The sequence below is a fragment of the Mizuhopecten yessoensis genome, unplaced genomic scaffold, assembly GCF_002113885.1.
Source record: "Mizuhopecten yessoensis strain PY_sf001 unplaced genomic scaffold, ASM211388v2 scaffold10661, whole genome shotgun sequence".
NCBI lineage: Eukaryota > Metazoa > Mollusca > Bivalvia > Pectinida > Pectinidae > Mizuhopecten > Mizuhopecten yessoensis.
The window spans coordinates 171,922-197,296 of record NW_018408658.1 but is presented as its reverse complement, the minus strand read 5'-3'; the positions used below and the strand labels follow the sequence as shown (position 1 = coordinate 197,296).

General features: G+C 36.2%; 1 protein-coding gene across 11 annotated transcripts in view; it reads left to right on the top strand.

Annotated features, from left to right (window-relative positions):
• The window catches only part of LOC110461772, a 38,779-nt gene extending 14,034 nt beyond the window's left edge, over positions 1-24,745 (top strand). For 6 of the 11 annotated variants that reach the window (XM_021515421.1, XM_021515420.1, XM_021515418.1 and 3 more), the window contains 3 exons: positions 1,956-2,015; positions 2,683-2,778; positions 7,297-13,055. In XM_021515421.1, the coding sequence (XP_021371096.1) occupies positions 1,956-2,015; positions 2,683-2,778; positions 7,297-11,285 (4,145 nt within the window). In that variant the 3' untranslated portion in view covers positions 11,286-13,055. Of the gene's footprint in view, positions 1-1,955; positions 2,016-2,682; positions 2,779-2,971; positions 3,778-7,296; positions 13,056-16,000; positions 16,353-23,934 lie in introns of those variants that run through there. The other 5 variants (XM_021515424.1, XM_021515423.1, XM_021515422.1 and 2 more) reach the window with 5 other exon arrangements.
• The last annotated feature ends 630 nt before the right edge of the window (positions 24,746-25,375 follow it).

Genomic DNA, 25,375 nt, shown 5'->3' with positions numbered 1-25,375 from the left:
CATTTGATTTTCTATTTAATAATTTGTTTACATAGTATGTTGTTAAAAAACAAAACATGCAGAAATTCGAAGAATCTGTGTTGGTCGATATGAATAAAAAAAAAGATCGAAATGATTATCGAATTATATATCCTTCTCCCTGTTGGTAACTGTGGACATAAGTTCAAGTGTATTTATGTACAATGATATCGACAGTTTCAAAATCGATTTATTTCTCTCATTCATGTTGTCAACCAGTGTAACTGAGTTTGGGATCTGGTCGGGGTTAAAAGTAGTTGTTTTTTCTATAACTCCTGAATATGTTAAACAAGGGTTCCAGCTATCTTCCATATAATACAGAGCTGTCGGGATATTCGGGGCATCTCAGCACCTGTGGTTTTATCAATTTAATAATAAGTAGAGCATTTTCCAGTTAGGTGTTAACACATGCAGAGTGGTTGTTTAGCGCAACTATGGCAACCCATGTATTCTTCGGTGCGCATTTATCTCCTCAGTGACACGAAGGTCACCATGAAAGGCCGACTAAGTAGAAAAAGACTGTAGTTCGTTACAATACTTCTATAATTAAAATTATATAATTACAGTGTTTCAATGTAACGCAACAAAATGTACATATTTGCCACTGAAATTACGTTGAAAATTACATACATATGCAGAATATTGCGATTTGCCGAATTTAACGACACGGTTTCAATGATTTTGATATAGTTTTTCACTCCATCGAGAGAAGGTTGTGCACGGTATTGTATCAATATTGTCAACATGAAGGTACATGTAAATACCGTGATGCGAACTGAGGACATGGTCTGCAAAATGTTTATTTCAAAGCTCTTTCAATTAAAAAAGTTCGTTGTAAAATTGTATTTATATGTTTTTTAGTAAATTTCGAACAAAACCAGTAACTTGTTATAATTATAAATACATATATTACGGCTTCGTAGGATCGCAGATGATATCTGAAGAATCAGAGGGCATCGAGGGCATCGCAATGATTGGAAAACACAAATCAATCTTATTTTCTATGACATAGGGGATACATTTTGTAAATAAGTGTCATGTTTAATATTTTCTATGACATGAGGGAGAAATATTGTAAATAAGTGTCATATTTAATATTTTCTATGACATAAGGGACACACATTGTAAATAAGTGTCACGTTTATTATATTTGTAAATGGTGGATACTTGTGCATTATAAACATTGGATTATCGTTCGAATCTGTTTTTATGTTGCACAGGTGTTCCCGATGTTCATTCTGGGGAAATATTGGAGGATCTGTTCGCAGACGTAAAGAAAATCGATGTTCCTACAGCAACATCACAAGAAGATACAGGTAATGTCGTAAGCTGAATTACTTTATACGATAATACTAACACAGCTTGAAAATAGCTGAACAGATCAATGCGCTCTAAGCAGTAGATATTGTGACTGTTGGCTCTTGCAAGCTATTGATGAGACAGTTGACAACTTATAGAGTAAATTGATCACATTATTTCGTCTTCTATTTTTGTCGTTGTGAACGTTCCTCATTTTTGTTTGTTTGCATTTCGTGTAATATAATTCCTGCTGTTGTACAGCTGTACGTTCCTGAAAAAATGGAGTGTTTTAGATTCTGACAAAGAATTTCTTGGGCCGATGTGTTTATTATGTTTATTTAATCGCTTGATTATCTATTTAATAATTTTGTTTACACAATATGTTGTTAAGAAACAAAACAAAACAAAATGGTCAATATAAATAAAAATAAGATCGAAATGATTATCGAACTATATATATCCTTCTTCGTGTTGGTAATTGTGGACAGAAGTTCAAATGTATCGATGTACAAAGATATCGGCAGTTTCAAAAACGATTTATTGCTTTCATTTATGTTGTCAATCAGTGTAATTGAGTTTGGGATCTGGTTGGGGTTAAAAGTAGTGTTTTTTTTCTATAACTGCTGAATATGCTTCAGACCTCCAGTTTCCTGTACGATCTAAAAAGGCAAAAGAGAAAAGAAAACGGAAAGATAAAGGTAAGTAAGGGTTCCAGCTATCTTCCATATAAACAGAGCAGTCGGGATATTCGGGGCATCTCTGCACCTGTGGTTTTATCAATTCAATACTAAGTAGAGCATTTTCCAGTTAAGTGTTAACACGTGCAGATTGGTCGTTTAGCCCAACTTTTACAACCCATGTAATCTCTAAAAGTCTTTTTTATAACTTTATAATTCGGTGCGTATTTATCTCTTCAGTGACAAGAAGCTCACCATGAAAGGCCGACTATGTAGAAAAAACTGTAGTTCGTTACAATACTTTTAACAATATTATACAATTACATTGTTTTAATGTAACGCAACACAATGTATATATTTGTCACTGAAATAACGTTGAAAATTACATACATATGCAGAATATTGCGATTTGCCGAATTTAACGACATGGCTTCAATGCTTTTGATAAAAAAAATTCACTCCGCCAAGGGACATTTTTGCATAGTTTGGTATCAGTATTGTCATTACGAGTGAAATACCATGATGTGAACTGAGAAATTAGTATGCTCTGCAAAATGTTAATTTTCAAGCTCTGTCGGTTAAAAGAGTTCGTTGTAAAATTGTATTTATATACTTGTCGTAAATTGCGTAGAAATATGAAGTTTCCTGCAAAGCCAGTAATATAAGCACATATGTAACGTCTTTGTAGGATTGCAGATGGTATCCGAAGAATCAGAGGGCATCGTTATGATTGGGACATACAACACAGTGACCGTGAACAATTTTGTACAACCTTTGAAAACAGGTATGGACATTCTAAATTCTAATAAGCAAACAATGCTAAATACTTTGACAAAAGCAATTTAACTAATTCCATTTTTATAGTTTAAATTTTGTCTTAAATATTATATTGCACATACCCTAAATCTTGACTTTTATATGAGCATTTAAACATAGATTGGACTGAAGATATTATTATAGCCAAGTGTATTTGACAGGGGGAACAGGAACAAACCATTTACTGACAAAAATATCACGGCAATAAAAAGAAATCACGGGTGATCTAAATTGCCACTTAGACGATCTATCTAATGTTGATGCTCGCCAGTTCTATGGTCTACTAGATTCCAGGGGTCTGATTCAGCATGTGACAGAAGCTACACACACCCATGGCCACACAATTGATGTGGTCATAACGAGGGAAGATAACTCAGTCATTCATGGAGCTATTTCAGTGATTGATCCATGTCTAAGTGATGTAAAGGGGAACCAATTCGGTGATCATCTTGCCGTCCACACAGCACTGAATTGTAGTAAGCCAGCTTGTGCGAGGAAAGAGGTTAGCTTCCGGATATTCCGCGAAATTTCAATACCAGGTTTCAACAATGATATTCGGTCTTGTTCCGCGCTTCAATCTACTGAAGGCGAGCTTGATGCTCTTGTTGAAGTATACAAATCTGGTATAGAAGCCCTTATAGAAAACACGCACCTCTGCAAACTAAGGTGATAACTGTGAGACCAAATACCCCGTAATATAATGAAAATCTCCGCGTAGAAAAACAGAACCGTAGAAAAGCAGAGAGACAGTGGCGATGGACCGAATTAACCGTTTACCAACAGATTTATAGGGAGCAATGTCCGCTAGTTGGTTCACTACTCTTTCAGTCAAAGAAGGCTTTTTATTCGGAAAGAATCGAAGAATGCGGTAAGGATAATATACAGCTTTTTAGACTTACCAAAAACCTAATGGGGCAGAAAGGTGAAATTATCCTACCAAGCTGTAATTCTGAAAAAGACTTAGCAAGCAAGTTCAGTGATTACTTTCTGAATAAAATCAGCTCAATCAGGAAAAAATATTGCCGCAGCGAACACCTCTGCTGACATTGACATCTCTGTCACGACTGCTGACATTGCATTTGATGGGAAACCATTGGCAAAGCTCTCACCAACAGCCTAGGACGAGTTGCGCAACATTATCATGACCTTGCAATTGAAGTCCTGTGAGCTTGATCCACACCATTGTTAAAGAATTGACAAGGAGGAGTTGAAAAACTACCGCCCAGTTTCAAATCTGCCTTTGCTGTCTAAGATCTTGGAGAAGGTTGTGTCCCGGCGTTTAGAGGTTCATCTCCATGAGAACAGTCTCCATGACAACATGCAATAGGCCTACCGCATGGGACACTCTACTGAGACGGCCCTCCTACGTGTACATAATGATATAGCTTCTGCATTGGATAACATGTGCAGACCGGTGCTTGTCATGCTGGACTTGTCAGCTGCATTTGACGTCAACGACCATGGCATACTTTATAAACGTCTGGAATACTCTTATGGAGTGACTGATACCGCACTATGCCGGTTAAGTCTTAACTGAGTGAACGACGACAGTGTGTTGCCATCGGATCTTCCACCTCACTTGACAAAGTACTAGATTTCGGGGTTCCTCAATGGTCGGTATTAGGACCACGAAAATATTGTATGTACTCCAAACCGATTGGAGAGATTTGTCGTCGCCATAGCCTTCGCTATCATTGCTATGCCGATGACACACAAATGTACATGGTCATCAAACCACAGGACAGTTGGAATACAGTCTCAGAAAGTCTGGAAGCTTGTCTGACATATATCAGTATCTGGATGAACGCCAACATGCTTAAGCTTAATCAGGAAAAGACGGAACTAATCGTCTTTTCTCCAAAGTGTCAGCAAGCAATGGCTCTCCAGCTCAAGGTCGGTGCCAGAACTATTGAGACTGTTCCAGCTGTTAAAAACCTAAGGGTATACTTTGATAGTTCACTGAATATGGAGAAACAAGTGAACGCTATTGCCAAATCCTGTTACTACAAGATCAGGAACAACGGCTGTATTCGGCAGTTTTTAACTGCAGATGCATGCAATATTTTGGTGCATTCACGTGTTACCTCTCGGTTGGATTATGGTAACGCCCTGCTCTGTGGTATATCTGACAAACTAACTAGTCGTCCGCAGATGGTCAATAATACTGCAGCACGGCTAGTTACTCGTACTCGAAAGAGAGAGCACATCACACCTGTGCTTTATTCGTTGCACTGGTTACCTGTACGATACAGGTCGAAGTACAAAATTCTGGTGTACACATACAAGGCACTGAGTGGAACAGCTCCTCATTACCTACAGGAGCTTGTTACCCTGTATCAGCCGTCACGATCACTGCGGTAGGAGTCAGAATCTTTGTCGTGTGTCCCAAAATCTCGTATTGTTACCTACGGAAACAGATGCTTTGGGAGGGTTTCGGCTACGTTGTGGAATAGCTTACCATCTGCTATTTGAAAGTAAAATACCCTGGCCAAGTTCAAGAGTGACATGAAAACTCACCTCTTTACGTCTGCATTTTAGAACCCTTGCAAAGACGTCATGTAAACACCACCCTTTTATTTGTTTAATTATGTGCACATTGCTTGCTTAAATGTATAAAAGTGATTGTAAGCCTTTGTTTTTTGTTTTCACAATTATAACCATTATTATTATCCATATGTTGTAAAGCGCTTTAGAGTAATTTTACAAATTAGATATTATATATTATTATCATTATTAAGTGGATAGGGGATATTTCTTGTGCTGCAAGGATGGGTGTATCGCTAGTAATGAGCACGCTGGCACTAAATAATGTAACAAAGCGTAGAACATTTTGTGAAGAGATTGACTGATATAAAGAAGCATGGCTGGGGCTGTAAGGTGGACGATGGGAAGACAATTTGTGTGGAACATCCATGTGTTGGGGTTTTTGATGAAACTATATGGGAGGAAACGTAAGCTTAGGGGAATGACAAATCAAGATGTAGGCGTTTTTGTTGGAGGATAACTAGGTAAAACATAACTAGCGCTGATCTATATGTAATCCGAATGCAGGTATGTAAGTTTGGCCTAAATGAGAATAACACATATGACTGTAGGGAATAGCTTTTGGAGTAAAGGAACACTATTGAGTCGCGGAAACTAGTACAATCATGGACAGGAATAAATGAAAGTAGTATTGACGCATAACTAGTGTGGAAAATAGGGTACATAAAAAGTTAAGAAGAGGTATAGGATTATATCCACTGAAGAGATGGAGACTTGGAAGTGAACAAATATTGTAATATACAATAAATTGATGACACATATAAGTGTTACAGTGCGGGAAACATAACAGATGTTGAGGAGATTGACACATTTGGTTGTAGGAGTTTTAGAACGCTATGGAACCATAACATATTAGGCAGAGATTTATAAAATCCTCCCCTAACCAATATGAAGGCATGACGGGGAAATCTCAACTCAACTCGAATGATGATATCCTTGTCTAAGTGCTATTTTCCAGTGTCATCGGAATATATCCATGTGTATGGTAAAAAACTCTTCTCCTGTATGTAAAAAGAAGTGTCAAAAACGGGCAAATAAATGTTTCGGCAAATGATAACACTAAATTGTAGGTTTGAGAGTGTGCGAATGTACCAGCAGTGGCTTATAACAACTTAGATTTCCACTATTTGGCCTCCTGCATCACCAATGAGTCCTAATTGGTGCGATGTCACGTTCGTCTGTCGCAGACTAGATGGTATTTAAAACGTTTTGTTGAGTACTATTAGCAGAAGCTTGATGATATGAAATAAAAGAATGACAGTTAAGGGTTATATAGATTAACATTTTCTGACTAGCCTACATTGTAACTGGTCCATAGAACATGTGTGAGTTTATACCATAATGCAGCATTCATCGTCCGTTAAAAACGGTGCAAACGATATTTCTCTCCGAACTGCTGGGTGGATTTCAATCAAGCCATTGTTAGAGAGTATTGATTTACATTAGTACACATTCAATTATGATTATGATTATTATTATGATAGATAAAGTAGTCGGGGGGGGGGGGGGGGGGGGGGGGGGCTGGTTATTTTATATCTTGTTTGAAGGACAATTCCTACGAAATTGTTTGACGGATCGCAACAAAATTCGGTTTTAAATATATGTGGCGGGTACAAAATTAACGATGCTTTGAATAAGTGATCAAATGCATAATGCTGACATTGTTTACTATTACTTCCATCGGATAATTTTTACCAACATTTTTTTCCCACTTTTTCATATAGATTACTTCCGTCTGTAATTTCTGCTTTGTCAACAACAACAAAAAATCAACTTCAGCAGAAAAAGACACCTTCCCATTATTATTATAGTTTACTGAATTATCTGGTATTGTAATGGCAACATGTAACCAACACTTCTACTGATTTTCCTATACCATATAAAAATATTTTACAATAATGTACTTTTTTAAATCCATTTGTAATAAACATATTTTCGATAGGTTGTCCTGAAGAAGATGAATGTTTGAGCATACTAAAAGACATACTGGACTTCACCGGTGATAACTTTCACGGAAAACGTCAGATGAAATTGCAAAGTTTGGAAACCTGCTTCAAACAAAGAAAAGGCAAGCCATTCAAAGAGATAAAGGGTATTTCAATGATTGATTTTTTGAGGCGATCAAACTCTTCGTTGCACTTAATACAAACTAAAGATCAATGGTTTGTACATATGAATCATGGTATTAAGAAAGAGGGAGTTAGTGCCACAAAGGTTAAGGGTAAGATCCCAACAACAGAGCATACACCAGAATCTTCTAAATATCTTCCAGATAAAATAGATAGTGTGTCTCAAAATAAAACATCAATGCCAAAACGTAAAGAAAATGTCATTCCCCTAAAATCGACTTTCGTTAGACCAAAGCGTGAAATTAAAGATCTTCCATTTGAGCCAAACAAATGCTCAGCATTCGACGACTTCTTTCGTAAAGTTGGATATTTTCAGGAAAACGAATATATCCTGATGATTCCAAAAATAGATCATACAAAGCATGAAAATGCCTTAGCAAACATTCCTTGGCTCTGCGTTTTTGACTTCGACTCAGAAAGCCATGCAAATGGTTTGTATCACCGAGTTGAAGAAACTTTCAGAAAACATCGAAATTTGATGACATGTACATGGAAAGATCAACCGAACATCACAGCATGCGGGACTGAGTGGTGCTTTGTTTCAGGTTCAACACACGACCCAGAGAGTACAACACCTCATCGTAACTGCAAACAATGGTATGTTAAGGTACAACAGCATTTAACAGAACATATCAAAGGTATAGCAAATCATTTGGATACAGTCTTGCCATTAACTGTAGTTTTGTTTTGGCCTGAAGACACCGTAACGGGCTTCCAATTTGAAAAAGTCATATCGTGTATCAATTGTCAAATAAGGCCTCTACCACAGGTAGCTGTCATTGGTAATCCGCCTGGTAAACACGAAATTATAATTGATCAGATCGATCCCGATTACTTTCTTCATGAAAAACATGAGCACGTACTACATGACTTGGCGACAAACCTAGGTAGAGGACAAATCGGAAAGCAGTTGCAATATACACTCCCGACAGATGATGGTACATCGTTTACTGATATTAGTGAGTCTGAAGCAGCAATTTTCAAAGAGGACATGCATGTTTTGTATTGCGACAACCCATACAGGACGGACTGGGCTGATCTCAATAAACCGGAAGAACAGGAGCGGTTGTTCTTTAAGGGTGGGACGTTAAGTTGGCAGGCATACTACGACTATGGTCCAGATCACTTTTACGATGCGAGAGATCTTCTCGTTACTATTCTAAAAAGAATAAAAACTGATTTCGTAGACGAATTTCAATCCGGAACAATCAAGCTGTATCATGCACCGGGGGCAGGAGGAACCACCCTTGGACAAAAGGTTCTTTGGGAATTACACGAATCTACGCCGTGTTTACAAATACGATCAGATACTTCGTCAGATGTTAAAGACATAGCAGAGAACATTGAAATAATTTACCGGAAAAAAAATCGGCCTGTTGTAGTTATGTTGGACGGGCCTGACGACAAACTGTTTGACCAATTAAGGCGACATCTAAAGATCATCACTGTTATCTTTCTTCTCCTTAAGAGAGTTTCTGATCATATGGACACAAGACATTTTGATCGTACTCAATTTTTGCTACCTGGCACGTTGTCTCCGAATGAAGCAAAGCGCATTTGCCCTAAATTTTGCCGGTTTTGTGACAATAACAAGAAGAAAGACCAAATCCAGACACTTTTAGATGAGGTTGTTGCAGGAAAGAAGCACCACCTGATAGAGTTTGGATTAGTGACATATCTCGGTGAATATACGGGAGTCGCTGCCTTCGTGGCAGGGTATCTTCGACTGAATCAACAGAACAAGGAATTGGAGATTTTTCAAAAGGTTCTGGGATATCTTTCCCTCGTGCACTTTTTTGGTCATGCAGCAATGTCCATTCAATTTTTCTCTAAAATGCTTGAAAATTTGCCAGATAAAAAGGTCAGTTTTCGTCAACTTCCTCAAAATGTCCGGGAATTCGTTGTTATGGAAGACTGCAGACAAAACAGCATTCGCATCTGTCATTTTTTGATCGCTAAGGAAATACTGGAACAAATTCTTTCAAGGGAACAAGTCAACACAAAAGGTCAAGATTTAAGCGATGAAGCAAAACTGAAACTTCAACCCTTTGCGCTACAGTTCATTTATGATTTGAAATCAAGACAGGTTGATATAGGAGTAAAATCACGAGCTGTATTTGAAATAATTCTTCAGACCTTCATACAACGCGAGAACTTGATGAATGAAGCTGACAACCCCATTCGCAACCACCCTGCTCGATTTTCACGACTTATAGAAAGTATACCTTCCAAACAGCCGTTTACTGAACGTTTAGAAGTGTTCGAGGCTATCGCAAATTCTTTTCCAGAAAACCCAAGTTTCTGGGCTCATCTGGGAAGGGCATTTGCACTTTTGCGGCTGCATGAAAAAGAGAAAATAGAGGGGTTCTTTCAGAAAGCCTTCGGTTTATGTCATAATGAAGAGGCGACAGAGGTTCAGTCGACGTCTGAGTCTTATGACGAACATGAACAAGACGATACTGTGCTCAGCTTTATACATCACATGTATGGTATATTTTATCTAGCAAAAATCAATCAGCGCATTAAAGAATGCAAAAGTCTGAGATCAGAAATGCAGTTTCAAGAGGAAATAAGAAAGTTGACCAAAGACGCTGCAATAGGATGTCGTGCGTTCGAAGATTCCACCAGATACAGTTACGCTGGTTATCAGGAGTCATTTGGACGTATGGGGGAGATATCCATTCGGTTGCAAATATGCAGTTTCCTGAAAACGCATTACAGATTTACCACAATCCAAGAGCTTCTTGATAAATCAAAAAATGCTGATATCTGGTCATTTGTTAAGGAAAGTTTGCCCAAGATACAACAACTATTCGTCCAGTGTCATAACGTGGTTGACGCTGCTGATGCCGATGCAGCATTTTACGCAAAAGTTCAACAATACAATGAGATATTCAAAGGAATGGTGCCTGCTACAGATATAGAACATATCAAAGTGCCTGATACTATAGAAACAAGACGAGAGGTACTGGCGGCTATCAAAATCAAGTATGGAAAGGATAATCATCTTGGCACTGTTGATGATATATCTGACGAATCAGATGTCAGTCACGTTGTTTACCTGTTGGAACGGAATCTGAATGAGTACGGCAGAGGGACAAGACATACATCATCTCGTATGAGCTTTGATTTTGAATTTCTGGATTGGATCTACGCCATCAGGCATCCGAAACAGCAGAAAATATACTCTGTAGAATATGTTTTAACACAGGTTCGTCACTGGAACACACTTCTGCATAGTCCATATTCCACGTTTTACCTTTTCATTCTCCTCAGTGTTTACGGAATCAATCAGAATGCAATACAATATCTCGAAGAAGCAATGATTTTGAAGAGCACTGAGAAATTCAAATATCTAAATAAGAAGATCCCAAATTCTAGAACGCCAAAGGAATGGCTTGCAACAGAATACGGCATCAGGCGCCTTCAACCAGGAAAGAATTTTCAGCGGATGGAATCATTGGACATCGTTGACGATGACACAGCGGTCGAGAGGCTACAGTTGGTTAAAGGAACAATAAGATATCCAAACAAACTTCGACAAAAGGGTTACATCGACCTCGACATAGAAGCAAACACTGACGTACCAGTACATGTTTTCTTCCATCCAAGTCGCACAGAACATCAACTTGTCGGTACTCACAATGCAGGAGTTCGTGTGGAATTTATGTTGGCTTTTACTGTACAAAATGGGTTAGAAGGATACAACGTGAAAAAATTAGCAAAATTGAGGTGCATTAATTGTGAATTGATGACGGAGATATTTAGCAACGAAAGGGCTCGAAAGTGCAGATTTTGTTGAGATCTCGTAGAAAATCCTACCGCCTGTAGATGTGATTAATCTTTTCTATCAGAACCAAGAAAACATAATGTGATATTAATAATCTGGTAGGGCAGACTCTAGTTTCTGCATAATGGTTATTTTAACATGTTGTTGATATCAAAACGGTTGAAAGGGACACACGTAGCTGTTCTCTGATATTTTCGATGTTACGGAAACGGAAAAAAGCGGATAAATATAACTTACCATTATATCTAAATATGAAAATTTTGGGTATACATTCTAAATATCACATGTGTTTATGGCTTTTCTTTTTCTGTTATTGTTAAATGTAATGGTTATAAAGCAGTATTGAATCACATTTTCCGGATTCAGAAAGAGCAAATTTCCCTAGTAGGACATTTCTGAGAGGAACTAATGACCTGTTTATACTAGTCTAAACCCTGTCGGTAAAGGTACGAAAGGCCATTATCATATATATTCACGAACTGTGCAGCATTTTAAATGTTCAATACATTGTTTTTAATAAAATAACCACATCAACCTATTTTCAGGGGAAGAAATCAGCTACATGTATCTGAAGATTATTTACACATCTATTTTAGGAAATACTGTTGTTTGAAGAACCATACGACAGCTTTCAATTTTTTTGAATTAGTCATCTAACATCCAATTTTCAAAGAGTACACAATTAAAGACAGAAACTTTTCCTTGCTGTTTTGTCGCCTTTGTTTATCTTATAGCTATAGATTTTAGCAGAGTTTTAATGCTAAAAGCAGCTAAAATGCACAAAAAAGGGAACTCTGGATTGCTCACTGCAATATAATTCGTGTTGCCTATTTTTTACCATGATGTTTATTGATTATTGAACAAAGTTTAAAGAGCGACGATCTTCTTACTTTAACCATAGAAGAAAGAAAATTGTATATTTCATATTACAAATCATCATGTTAAGTTTTTAAACATATGATTTAAGGAGTCATGCTACTTCGATTGCCTGTCAATTTTAAGTTCCACGTGTTATTGAATAATTTTAACGTATCTTTTGAGAGATGAGTATTTATTTTTATGTACAAATATATATTCTGTGTGCCAATTTTTTTTAACATTACCCCATATAGATGTAAACATTGTTTTGTTGTGGCATGGAAAACGGATTTAATAAATTGAATGTTTATTGTGTACTGCCTGTAGGTTTTGTCTAACACTGAGGAAATTCAGTAAGCCTTTCTTCTTGTGATATATTCATTCGTCTTGATATGTTTTATTCATACCTGCAATTAGCTCTGTAATCAATAGTTGATTTTTCATCCTCGCACACAGGCAAGTATGATAGTTTAGTTTGTAATGGTCTTATACCTGGATGACTCCTTAAGATCAGGCAAGCTTGCATCGAGTATATGTCACTGTTTCTTAAACGTTAAATATGAAACAAGTTGTGAAGAGTTCACCCATTATAAAACTTGTTAGCTTGGCCTAAATGTCAGTCATCAAGCTAACAATTTGTTAAACATTGGTCACATGGACTTGTTTATGTGAGTTTTTTTCAATTACCTTCACGATAACGCTGACTTATACGGATTACATGATAAAGTCATACTTAAAGATGCTCATCTACTCAATTATTTTTTAATTACCACTTATTTACTAAAAATATTCAAAACTTTAAATTTTCATTTTTAGAAAGATTAAATACTTTTCAGCAATTCTCTGCAAATTATATACTATGTATATGTCAGGATGCACGGTAGTCCAGTGGTAGGACGCCGGGCGCGTAACCGAAGGGTTGCGGGTTCGAGTCACAACACGGCACTGTGTTGTATCCTTGAGCAAGATACTTTACTCCGCTTGTTCCAATCTACTCAGCTGTAAATGAGTATGTGGTTGGGCAGTGCTAGAATTGTTGAATGCTAGCTGTTAGCGCCGAAATGGCAGCTCCGGCTGTATGCTCCCCACGGAGTTGATAAATGTACTGGCTAGTTGGAAAGGCCCTATAACCACGGATAATAATTTGTGAACCGCTTTGAGACGACCTACGAGCTAGGTTGTGATAAAGCGGTATATAAGAACCTCCAATTATTATTATTATTATACATGTGTACCAACAACAACAAAAACAAGAATGAAGCGAAATAAAAAAGCAAACAAAACATTAAGCAAAATACAAATATAAAAAGGAGAGTAAAAAGAATAAAACAAAAAATGAAAATAAAATTTAAACAAATATTACTTCATCGATTCTACATCATTTGTTTATAGTAGTTTAAGAAATTGCTACCGGTTTGTCTTATCTCGTGTCTACGTGTTCCTTTCTCGTTTTATTAACCAATCATGTGTTCAAGTGCTTAATGAATTACAAATATGACACGGACATATTGTATGTACATATATGAGGCAAACTCTTTACAGGTCTATGTATGACGTTTGTAATACGACTATTTACATCATGGTCTACGACTAGTTATTGTAGAACATTAAATTATGGGCGGAGTTGACGAGTAGTTAACACTCCGGCTTGCCACTCAGATGGCCGGGGTTTGATCCCCGAAGTCGCCGTACTCATGAAATATTCAGATAATTTGTTTCTCCTTCCAACACAACTCCAACAACCCTGGTGGAGTATAAATTGGTCTGGGGTGGATGTGGCGATTTCTATGCTATAGCATTCAAGTAAGGTGGAACTTTAAATGATACTATTGGAAGCAAGGTCGAACTACAAACAAAAATCCAAAACATTTCCAACACACACGCAGGCATACACACATAGGAAGATATTAGCCAGGTGGCATAGGACTAGTAGTTAGCGCCTGATATGTCAGCTCCTGCAAATTCCCTAAAATTGTATTGATTAATGTATATGCTAATTTATTAATTGTATAAATTGTATATCTATGTACCGTAAAATCTTTTAGAGTGGCTTATTCTAGCTAGATAGGGCGCTATATCAGATGTTGTATATTATTTTTATTGTTATTATTATTTCAACGAACTTGATTGATTTGTTCGAAATATAATTTATCATTGTTTTTTTGTTATGTATAGAGCTTCCCATACAAGTGATGATTGATTATCCTGTTAATTTAGATCGTGTTAGTTAAATTTCAAATCATACAAAGACACGAGGTTAGAGGCTAACTCGTGTTTTTTTTTATACATTTTGAAATTTAACCAGCATAGGACCAGCGTCGTGTATATGGGGACCTGTTTCTTCCTGTTTCTGTTTCTTGAAAACTACACGTTTTCCCTTTGATGCACACTTTGTGTTTCCGATAGTGTAAACGATTGTCATCAGTCATGACATCAAATCGTAAGATGACGTCGCAAATTATTGTTACGTGACGTCATAATTAAAAGAAATCACGTCCAGGGTGTAACCAAGTAAACAACATTTTGTAACAATTCCTAACCAGTTTATCTGACGAGTCGTGAGGAAGATGGGTTTGATAAAGACATCGTATAAGGATGCATACAGGTTATACTTTCTAGAGCGATATAAAATAAGATATACTAAGCACCCATTGTGTTTCTGCAAGGCTGCATATCAACACTCACGGTGAGATTATTTTAGGAAGTATTGCGTCACCAACATTATCGTGTTCTGTACAACACCTACAAAGAGATCATTTTAGAGAATTACGAATTTTTTCAAAGAGTATTAGTTTATTGGCTTGTTAATGGTTTAGTTCGAAACTTTAAAAAAAATCGTTGTAAAATCTAGTGCATTGTTTAAGAACTGTTATTATTCCTATTATTGTTTAGTCTGACATTTACACTTGAATATTGACTTCAATTACTACATGTTGTATGTTTTCATAGCCAAGCCAAATCATAGGTTAAATTATTGTTTTATGTGCTTATTTTCAACAGTATTTTTAGAATATTTTAACAGTATCTGTGATAATTTGTTTTTAAATATTGACATAAAGCAATAGCAGGTTGATAATATCTCGCAATGTCAGAAACTTCTCGTCTATTGCGTATTGTCAATATACTTGTGTTGACTGTAACGTGAGTGGGGTGGACTGGTTTATTTTGTACTATCAAGCATTGTCTTGATAATTGCATCGTTTTATGAAATTAAACAATAACTGTTCATTATATTTTATATAATGTTATTTACCACTGCATGGCGGTGCCACTATATAATCCTACCGAATGAATATGGCATTCAAATAAATTTTAAATGCCGTTACCCATGTGTTGATGTCATCATTATTATGACGTCATACTTATTGCGTTGAACATTTAACAAACATGCATGATGATATTCGAATGCAAAATTTCAAATAGCATAAATTTATATCTGGGAAAACAAAATTATCTGAAAATGGTAAATATAAGTATAAAAACAGTGTTGATATCGCATTTAAAGGCTATATAAAGGACACAGCTAGCGCGCGTTATGACGTTTGTCTGCAAAGCCATGTTTTCAATTAGACTGTAAATGCCACATCATCACAGTTCAATGCTCAGAAGAAAAACAACACATTATGTTGAAAATGATTCACTTTTCCATTTTCCTGTTATATGAGACTAAAATGTTAATGTTCGTTGTTTTTCGTTTCGGTTTACAATCAAGTTCCATTTACATTATTTTACTGAGATCATATTAAGGTTTTAATGAAATTTGAAGCAAAATTGTAGATGCAAAATTATTGAATAATTATTATCCTACATATATATATACCTGTGAAACGGAACACATGATATTTACGGTAAAATGTTTATCTTTATAGCACCGCTAGGAACAAATCTGGGGAATGAAACGAAGATCACCTCAAAGTGGTATTACCTTATCTAGTAATTGCATTGCATTTGCATTGCATGTTTATAAAGTTTATTATTGTTATTATTGTTTTGTTGGTTTCCATTGGCCAGCTGATGACCAATGAAATGACCAACAACAAAGTTATACATAAATAACAGTTGAGAACATTGTTATAAATAGATCTTAGTCGAGTTCCACGGTTATAAATAGATTGACTAGGATCAGATCTGATCGATATAATGCTTTAGTTTTAATTGATATATTGTTTACCTTTTATTTTATTGCAAAACACAGTCAGTATTATATATATATATTGTTTTCATTTATTATATTTGATGATGGAAATATCAATTAAAAGGAGGCACGATAGTCTAGCGGTAGGACGCCGGGCTCGTGACCTAAGGGTTGCGGGTTCGAGCAACGGCACGGCACTGTGTTGTATCTTTGAGCAAGATTCTTTACTCCGCTTGGTCCAGTCTACTCAGCTGTAAATTATTATGTGGTTGGGCAGTGCTAGAATTGTTGAATGCTAGCTGTGAGCGCCGAAATGGCAGCTCCAGCTGTATACTCCCAAGGGAGTTGAGAAATATGTTGGCTAGTTGCAAAGGCCCTATAACCACGGATAATAATTTGTGAACCGCTTTGACCTACGAACTAGATTGTGATAAAGCGGTATATAAGAACCTCGAATTATTATTAATTATTAAAATACAATAACAATTATAGCATTTTTATTTCGATTGGTACAGGACAAAAGGGAAATATTGACTGGTAACGTAGTCGATATGAAAACCATGTATCGACCAAATCAAAATCCTATAAGTGTTTATTTATTACTAAACGCGCGATTGCGCTGGTTGTTAATACTTGATACACTTTCATGAAGTAACTTTGATATATTGATAATAAAGTGTCAACAGTGGATAGTTTTCATAGTTGTTTCTTCAGATTTGCATATAGGAACCTTTTAATGCGAATTCATTGAAGGATGCGTATCGCCTTAAGTGATCTGTTTCGGATATGCAATTTTTTAACATAAACAAGCGGCTACCCAATGCATATCATAAAGGCATGTGTACGGTCATCCCCGATAGCCAGGGTGTACGCACACTTACGCTCTCTACAACCCTGGAATATGTCATAGCAAAATCGAAGGCATAAAGACAGCTATTTGATTGGTCTCAGGTAAAAAAAGCCTGACCAATCGCTAGGCTGATACATGTCCTTTGAAGATTACAAAGGAGCGACACCCTACTTCAAAGTCAGTCAATTTTTACCTTTTACACGACCGCGAGATTCTTTTGATGTACATCAAAGGATCGAACTAGTCTTCTTGTCTCATCAACAAGGTGGCGCACTCTGAGCCTTCAATTTTGCTTTGACCATATTCAAAGGGTGTAGAGAGCTTAAGTGAGCGTAACCCCGGGATATCGAGGATGATGTACGGTGAGTATCACATGATCGAGTACATTTACACCAACAACTTATTACGCTGTACCCAACCTCACTACTGTTTATATAAGTTGGCCCCATAGCAAACTTTTATTTAATAATCACTTTTAATTCATGTACATTTTCGATAGTTAGAAAATCAATGTGCATGATAAAATTCACCAACCTCAAACATGTGAGTACGCAGGGAAATACATTTGAATAAACACTGCATATGTGACAAGAATGACATCAAACAAACTGTGCTATATTAAATTCTTTACAGAAGTATTGCGAAACCACGAGCCAAAGTACCTATTGACTAAATATATCAAATATCACTTACACTTGTAAACTCTATCTACTCCCAGTGTTCCCGTCAGATCATTGAGTACCCTTACCACCAGACCTTATACAAAGCATGACTCTATATTTGGAGTGTTTTCATTATAAATAAGTAGTAACTACGTCACAACAAACAGGTCTACCACTGTCCCTTGTGTAACGCATCTCTACTCGAAACGTGTCAATTGAAATGTCAATATTGACTCTCCTTACTGAGTAACTGGGGTGTTATGAGAAAACGCTTCTCTTTTCAAATATTCATTGATATCATACCAAGTCTCTTACAGCAGCCAGCGTTGTTGATTCATAAACAATGATAAATCCATGGCATTAATAACATTTCCGATAATTGTAAATGCTATGATATCGTTACAAGCAGTGAGTGTTTTGTCAAATATATGTAATTGTTTTTTTACTGGGTTATTAGGAACACATTTGAATTTTGATTTTTTCTATTTTAATAAAGTGGTATGGTTATTATAACATATTTGCCCTCCTAAACACTTTTATTGGTGTGGAATGCAAGATATTGTGTGAATAATGTACCTACATTAAACCATAAACAAATCACAATAACTCTGGTATTGATCAGATTATCGGCTAATGTAATATTTTGTTTTCATTTTACAGGAATACATTTAAACAAAAAGTTAAAAAAAAATAATTACCATCAATAAATACCAAACAGACTACAATTCTTAGTATTATAACTTTAAGTTTGCGCCTCCTAAACAGTGTGACACTGACTGTTTGTTTGATAACACATTGTTAAAGGAATCTCGGAGCACTACTTATTGCATCACTCTACAAAACGTACCGGGAACGTAATAGAGCCCGGACGCCAATTTATTTTAGTTGTAAAACGTTTGTCTGAGATGCAGTTTTGATTTTGACTTGGCTTGCTATACCTCACTGCTAATAATTTCTAATTATGTTTGGAATATCGTGTTACCAGGACTGGCAAAAATCAATATTCCTTTTTCTTATGTGAAAACGGGTCTTTTCTGACTGGCAATATGGCCGAATATTCCCTACATCAAATACCTAAAGTTAACTAAGTTGTGTGTAACACCTCCATTACAAAAGGAAACAACATGGCCAATTTCAAAACAATGGATTTAATAAGAGCCGAACCTGAAACTTGCCTGGAAAGGAGTTTTCAAATTAGGAAGGAGTTATCGCCCTGAGCGCGTGCCATTTCATTCACACTGTGTGTGGTTATTGTACGTGGCTATATGCACAAACACTGAAAAGAAACGTTATCCTTACACATCTCCCGACTTCCTTATTCGTTCTAAGCCGAAATAATTCTAGCTGTTATGTAGATTAAGATATTCATGAATGTTTATTATCATCATTAGATACACATTTACTTATACAATATTTGTCCTTTCGGAATACCCTTGCGTTTTATTCGTTATGCTTATGATGTTTCGTTGTTTTTGTTTAAATAGGTGTCTCTTTGATTCCTTAATTAACTTTACTTGTGTCGACTGCGGATCTGAAATGCTGTTGTTGTTTACTTTTTTTCCACCAGCACATTTCTTATCATTAAGGTTGAACATCTTTTTGTGTTGCCATCTGATAACAATGTATTTGAAATAATTACATCGTTTGTGGCGTTTTACTCTTGTAAATATGAACATGAAATCGCCTTGAAATCTATGTATCTGTAGAATATAGATACAGAGTACTACTATAAAGTAAATCCCCTGACAGGTTTATAAATAATGCCCGTGCGAACCTGGTGTTATGACTGGGAATTATAGGGAGTGGGTTTAGTTGATTGACACATTTCGGTTTGAATGCAAGTCGATTTCAAGGATACAGCCACGCCTTTGTGAGTACAATGTCAGTTCAAAATGGGGTCCGTATGCCACATAGTCGTTATAAATAACATTTTACGACCAATACCCCGTATGTTTACGTGCTAATCGTAGTAACAGTTGATGCTAGTAGCACTGCATACTTCAAATTGTTTATATTATTGTCCATCGTGTTCTTATATTAGTTTTGATAAAAAAAATATATCATCTTTGTTTCCATAAGAATAAACTTCTTTTTATGATTCACTTATGTTACCTTGTGTACCACTGAAATAAACTACTGTTGAGTTGACACATGTATACGTTTTCATTGGTAAGACAATAGCGTCACTCAAGTCCGGACTTATCTGTTTCCATATATTTGCCGCCATATATGTCTAACGTTGACAGATACACTGACAAAATGTTTTCCTGATTGAAAAAGACTATAGACATATCAAAGCTTTACTTTCTACACCAACAATGTACGTATTAAACGTGTCGCAACGTTTCAAGATCGACTGGTCCCTTTGTCAAGCTATGACTGAATGAGCGATTTGTGTTTTTTACCTGTACAACGATGTAACGAAATTGTATGGTTTTCATGTCACTCGGTCCTACCTGCAACCTTTCGATTGGCGAAACGTCCTGGGTGGAGTGACATACAAATATACAATTGATATTTTGTTGTTTTCTAAATGTGGAATTGCACTGCCTGGCATCGTACTATGTTGTAGATATTTGGTAGCCGACGGATTTTTCCGGATTCGTTTTGTTGAAAGGTGTCACATTTGATTTAGGATGTAAGCTATGTATCGCTAGCCTCACCTCCAATAATATTATTAATTGCCTTGAATATTTTTGGTTTTGTTTTATGTCTCCTCATTTCCTGTTGTTTTCGTTTTAGGTCGCCTTTGGGTTACGATTTCATTCCAGAGTATTGACAAAGTGATACATGTTTACCTTATTTACTTGACAATATTATTAAGAAAAAGCTCAGAGGCGGTAAAGTAAATAATTAATATGTATTACAGTATTCAAAACAATCCTATTTCATGTACAACAGCCTCTATTAATTACTCATAAATCTTACATCCGGTTATAAGCGGAAGTTCTACTGCTCGTTAACAATTTTGATGACAAATACAGAATTTTATGATTCTTCCATATTTGTATTTTTAAACGTGCAAGTGGCTCCTGTAAACTATTTGGCTGTAATATGTGACTTACAGTATAATACCACATTACAAAGAGATGAATCAGATGAATTGTCAGTGAGAACTTATTTACAATCTCCTTATCATATGATTTTTTTTTTCAGTTTACATTTCTCATGGTTAAGGTCAGCTACGCTGCAACGTTTTTAAAGCAATGTCATGTGTGTACTAGTAGAGGAGTGGCATATATTTATATGATATTTATAAAGCAATGTCAGTTATATTTACGGTTCGTGTAATCCAGTGTCGATTACATTTGCGGTACGTGTAAAGCAATGTCGGTTACATATGCGGTTCATGTAAAGCAGTGTCGGTTCGGTTCATGTAAAGCAGTGTCGGTTACATTTTACGGTTCATGTAAAGCAGTGTCGGTTATATTTAAGATTTGTGAAAATCAGTGTCGGTTACATTTACGGTTCCTGTAAAGTAGGGTCAGTTACATTTACGGTTCCTGTAAAGTAGGGTCGGTTACATTTACGGTTCATGTAAAGTAGGGTCAGTTACATTTACGGTTCCTGTAAAGTAGGGTCAGTTACATTTACGGTTCCTGTAAAGTAGGGTCGGTTACATTTACGGTTCATGTAAAGTAGGGTCAGTTACATTTACGGTTCCTGTAAATCAGTGTCAGTTACATTTACGGTTCCTGTAAAGTAGGGTCGGTTACATTTACGGTTCCTGTAAAGCAGTGTCGGTTACATTTACGGTTCATGTAAAGTAGGGTCAGTTACATTTACGGTTCATGAAAAACAGTGCCTGCTAAATTTACGGTTCCTGTAAAGCAGTGTCAGTTACATCTGCGGTACGTGTAAAGTAATGTCAGTTACATTTACAGTTCCTGTAAAGCAGTGTTTCAGAAAGTGGGTTATACTTCTATCTTGCTATTTACTTTAACAATTTTTGATCCACACAATCACTTCACTGCCAGTAATTATATCTGAATTATTTTTTTGGTGATTAACCTACTTAGCAGGAATACTTTGAAATTTCTTATGATGGTATAAACTATTGATTTTGCAAGAAAATTTTTACACTAGATCGATCGAATCTTCTTATGAGAGACTACACGGTAAACCTCGTGTCTTTATACAATTTGAAAATTAATTAACTCGAGTCACATAAACATGATAACCCACTTCACTCGTTTAGGAAATCCATACATCATATCGTTGATTCACAAGGACAAAATCTGATCCCAGAATCAATAAAAAAAGATTGTGAGATTAGGTCACCAAGGAAACAAGATGGACGTTTAAGAGGAATTATCTCCCCTTGTGAATGTTATTGATTACTAAGAATGTCGATCTTGGCGTACATCGCGTAATGATTGCATTTAGCTCAGATTATTCGATAAAAAATATCAGCAGAATGATAATCGTGTACCTGTCAAACCCAATTGACATAACCTTACAGAACGTGGATATGGTTCCCTACAACACAGCCTACTTCCACAGTAAGAGTACACACAGTTTATGTGTAGTCATAGCTCGGTAGCTACAGTAAACACAATCAAAGAGCAATTACCCCAACAGACGTCACCCTTGGGAGGGACAGGAACGGACAAATAAGGATCCGGAAAAATTACACGTCATCTCCTTCACTAATTAACATGTCACATCCTCGTATGTCTGTCTCACTGGATGTCATCTCTCACGCAAGGATATCGTTAACTTCCTCGCGCAACAATTCCCAGCCTTGACACAGGAAGTCACAGCACCTTCTGTAAATCCTTTTGTTGGCGAATCACAACTTAAAAACTAACTTGCAATGAGACATCAGTTTTATCTGTTAATGCTTATTAATTCTCACTCGAGTTTATTTATCTCTTTATCTCTAGATATAAAGAAGTTTGCAAAGATTGTATATTGCAATTAATGTTTTTATTACAATTCACTCAAATGACAGTTTAAAGAGCATTCCGTCGCGAATATTCTTGCTAAGAGTACCGTGTGTGTGATTCCTTGCCGTTGGTTATTTCAAAGTGAACCAAATTATTCCAATCTATTGTGTAGAAAATAGATTGCGTGGAATTCTGTTTAACTTAACATTAATGCAATTTTAAAATTGTCCAATAAAAAAACAATTAACAAATATTGATTTATGTGAAAAAAAACATGCATGATTAAGCTCCCAACCGGGATGCCAAAGCAAGGTTTAATTGTTACTGAAAACTGCTACAGAGTCCCGAAATCCATCATCGACATAACCAATGATGCGTCGCAACAGGCGGCATTAGCAGCCGGCCATTAGCACGCAACTTACGAGTTTGATTTTTCAGACAATTAGATGCCGGGGTGACCCAAATATTAAAATTAGGTTATATAATTTAATCTTTACTCGTATGCCAAAAAGCTTCAATTATTCTGCCATATTTGAGGAATGTGTATTATCAACGGCAAACGTTTAGAAATCTTTTATAATATGAGTGAAATGGAAAAGTTCGTCATGGAAAGATACGATCGTTTCCTTCTGTTCTTGCAACTTTTAAGCACCTGATTTTAATACATTTTTTTTCCTGAAAATCCTTTGGCAGCATTTTAATCATATAAGTAATCCATTCTTTAATGACTGTGATCAGATCGATTTATTTGTAACAATTAATTCCCTGAATTTTCTTAGTAGTCGACGCCCGCATTTCTTTTCCGTCCATGGTCACTTTATTTTCTGGATGGCAGTTATGTATACACTGAAGGAAACAGTGATATATATCTGCTATACGTGCAGCACAAGTGTGTTTTTCATGAGAACTGAACACTCATCGAAACATCCTAATTATAAATTTCTAAAAGAGACACAGGGAAAAGTATTGAACAAGTATTACTCTGTTATCAATCATTCATAACTTCATATACTACGCTTACGTGGCATATTTAATTACATATATTCTAAATAAGGCAATATAACAGTATGGCCATTGCAGTCATTTGACCACCAGTTTCTTAAGAATAAAACACGTTGGACAGATGTCGTACTTCTATCTTTTTCTATTTCACTTGATATTTTCTCCAGTGGGTCAATTTGGCGAAATATTAACCACATTGCCAGTTATCTATCGACGGCTTTATTGAACTGCTTTCTTTGTTAACAGGACCTGGTGTTTTTTTCAGGGACGACTGGTCGGCCCCTTTTAGGGGGATACATGTATGGGCAGGTTCGAGTCAATGATGAAGTCATCTTTATTCTATCATCGAAAGAACACTGGGAAATGTTCAAAATTCTTCAAGAAACCGAGTCGTGACGGTCATCCTTGGTGAATATGCTTTTAATGGTGCTGATATGGCCCAGATAATAGGCTACTTGCGATATTCTAATTGTAATACATTTGATAACTGATGTCACTGTTGACCCTGCCAATGTTACTTGAACTATATGCTGGTTACAAATATTGACCATTGCGACGCCTATGTATTGGATGGTGGCAATTACCGTAAATACGTTATGATATCTATAATAATAATATACGGCAACGTAATTTCAAAGGAAGTATAAGATAGCAGGTTGTTCCTACACATGTTGTAAACATCTCATTTTAAAACGAACAAGATAATCAACAAGTTGGGTTTTAATTATATTACTGTTGTAGGCACAACAAAGTTACACAGCATTTAGACCATGGCAAGGTTTTTGTTCAACAAATTGTTACGTCTTTGGGGAATGGACATACCTTTTACCGAAGCTCAATTTCAATGACAGCCAATCCTAATTTGAGCACTATTCTATTATTTAACAGAATAATACATAGACGAAGAGTACGATATATGTGAGTTCGGAACACCAGCAGAGGGATTCAACATCATAATCGTCCTCGGGATTTAAGTGACAAGCAGCACAGCTAAACAATTGAAAAAAATACGCCTGAAATAATTCAAATATTTGTGAGAAGTTTTTGCGTCAGTGTATCTAAGGAGGCACAAGGTTAGGTGTCGAGTCTAAGAGTACAAATATCTAGTAAATCTATAACGGGTTAGGAATATCCCTACAGTAGTACTTTGTACATATATATACACAGGATACATTCTTCAAGAGGACAGTTATCGATTGGAAACAGCTTAGCTATATCTATGTACAAAGTACTACTGTAGGGATATTCCTAACCCGTTATTGATCTACTAGATATTTGTTCTCTTAGACTCGACACCTAACCTTGTGCCTCCTTGGATACACTGACGCAAAAACAGACGTTTAACAAACGATTTATGAACGAAACATGTTCAAGGTTATTGAAGCGTTGTTGTCTCAAAGAAAGGAAAAATACATATGTCAAGTCTTAACACTGTTTGCTTGTTTTCCCCAGACGTGGGCTTATTTTTATCGATAGCTAATAACAGTGTTTTGAACGTTTTCTTTTACATATATATCAACTATATGTCTGCGAAAACAGTATGGATTGCTTACCTTAGACACTTATGCCCATCTGTGGTAAAAGCGCAAACGCCACTTCTTTCGCGAATGTATAGAACCCTTTGCTGTGGTTAATATATATATATAGCAGTTGTGCATTATATGGATAGTGAATAACAAATGTTTGTTTAAGTATGTACAAAAAGT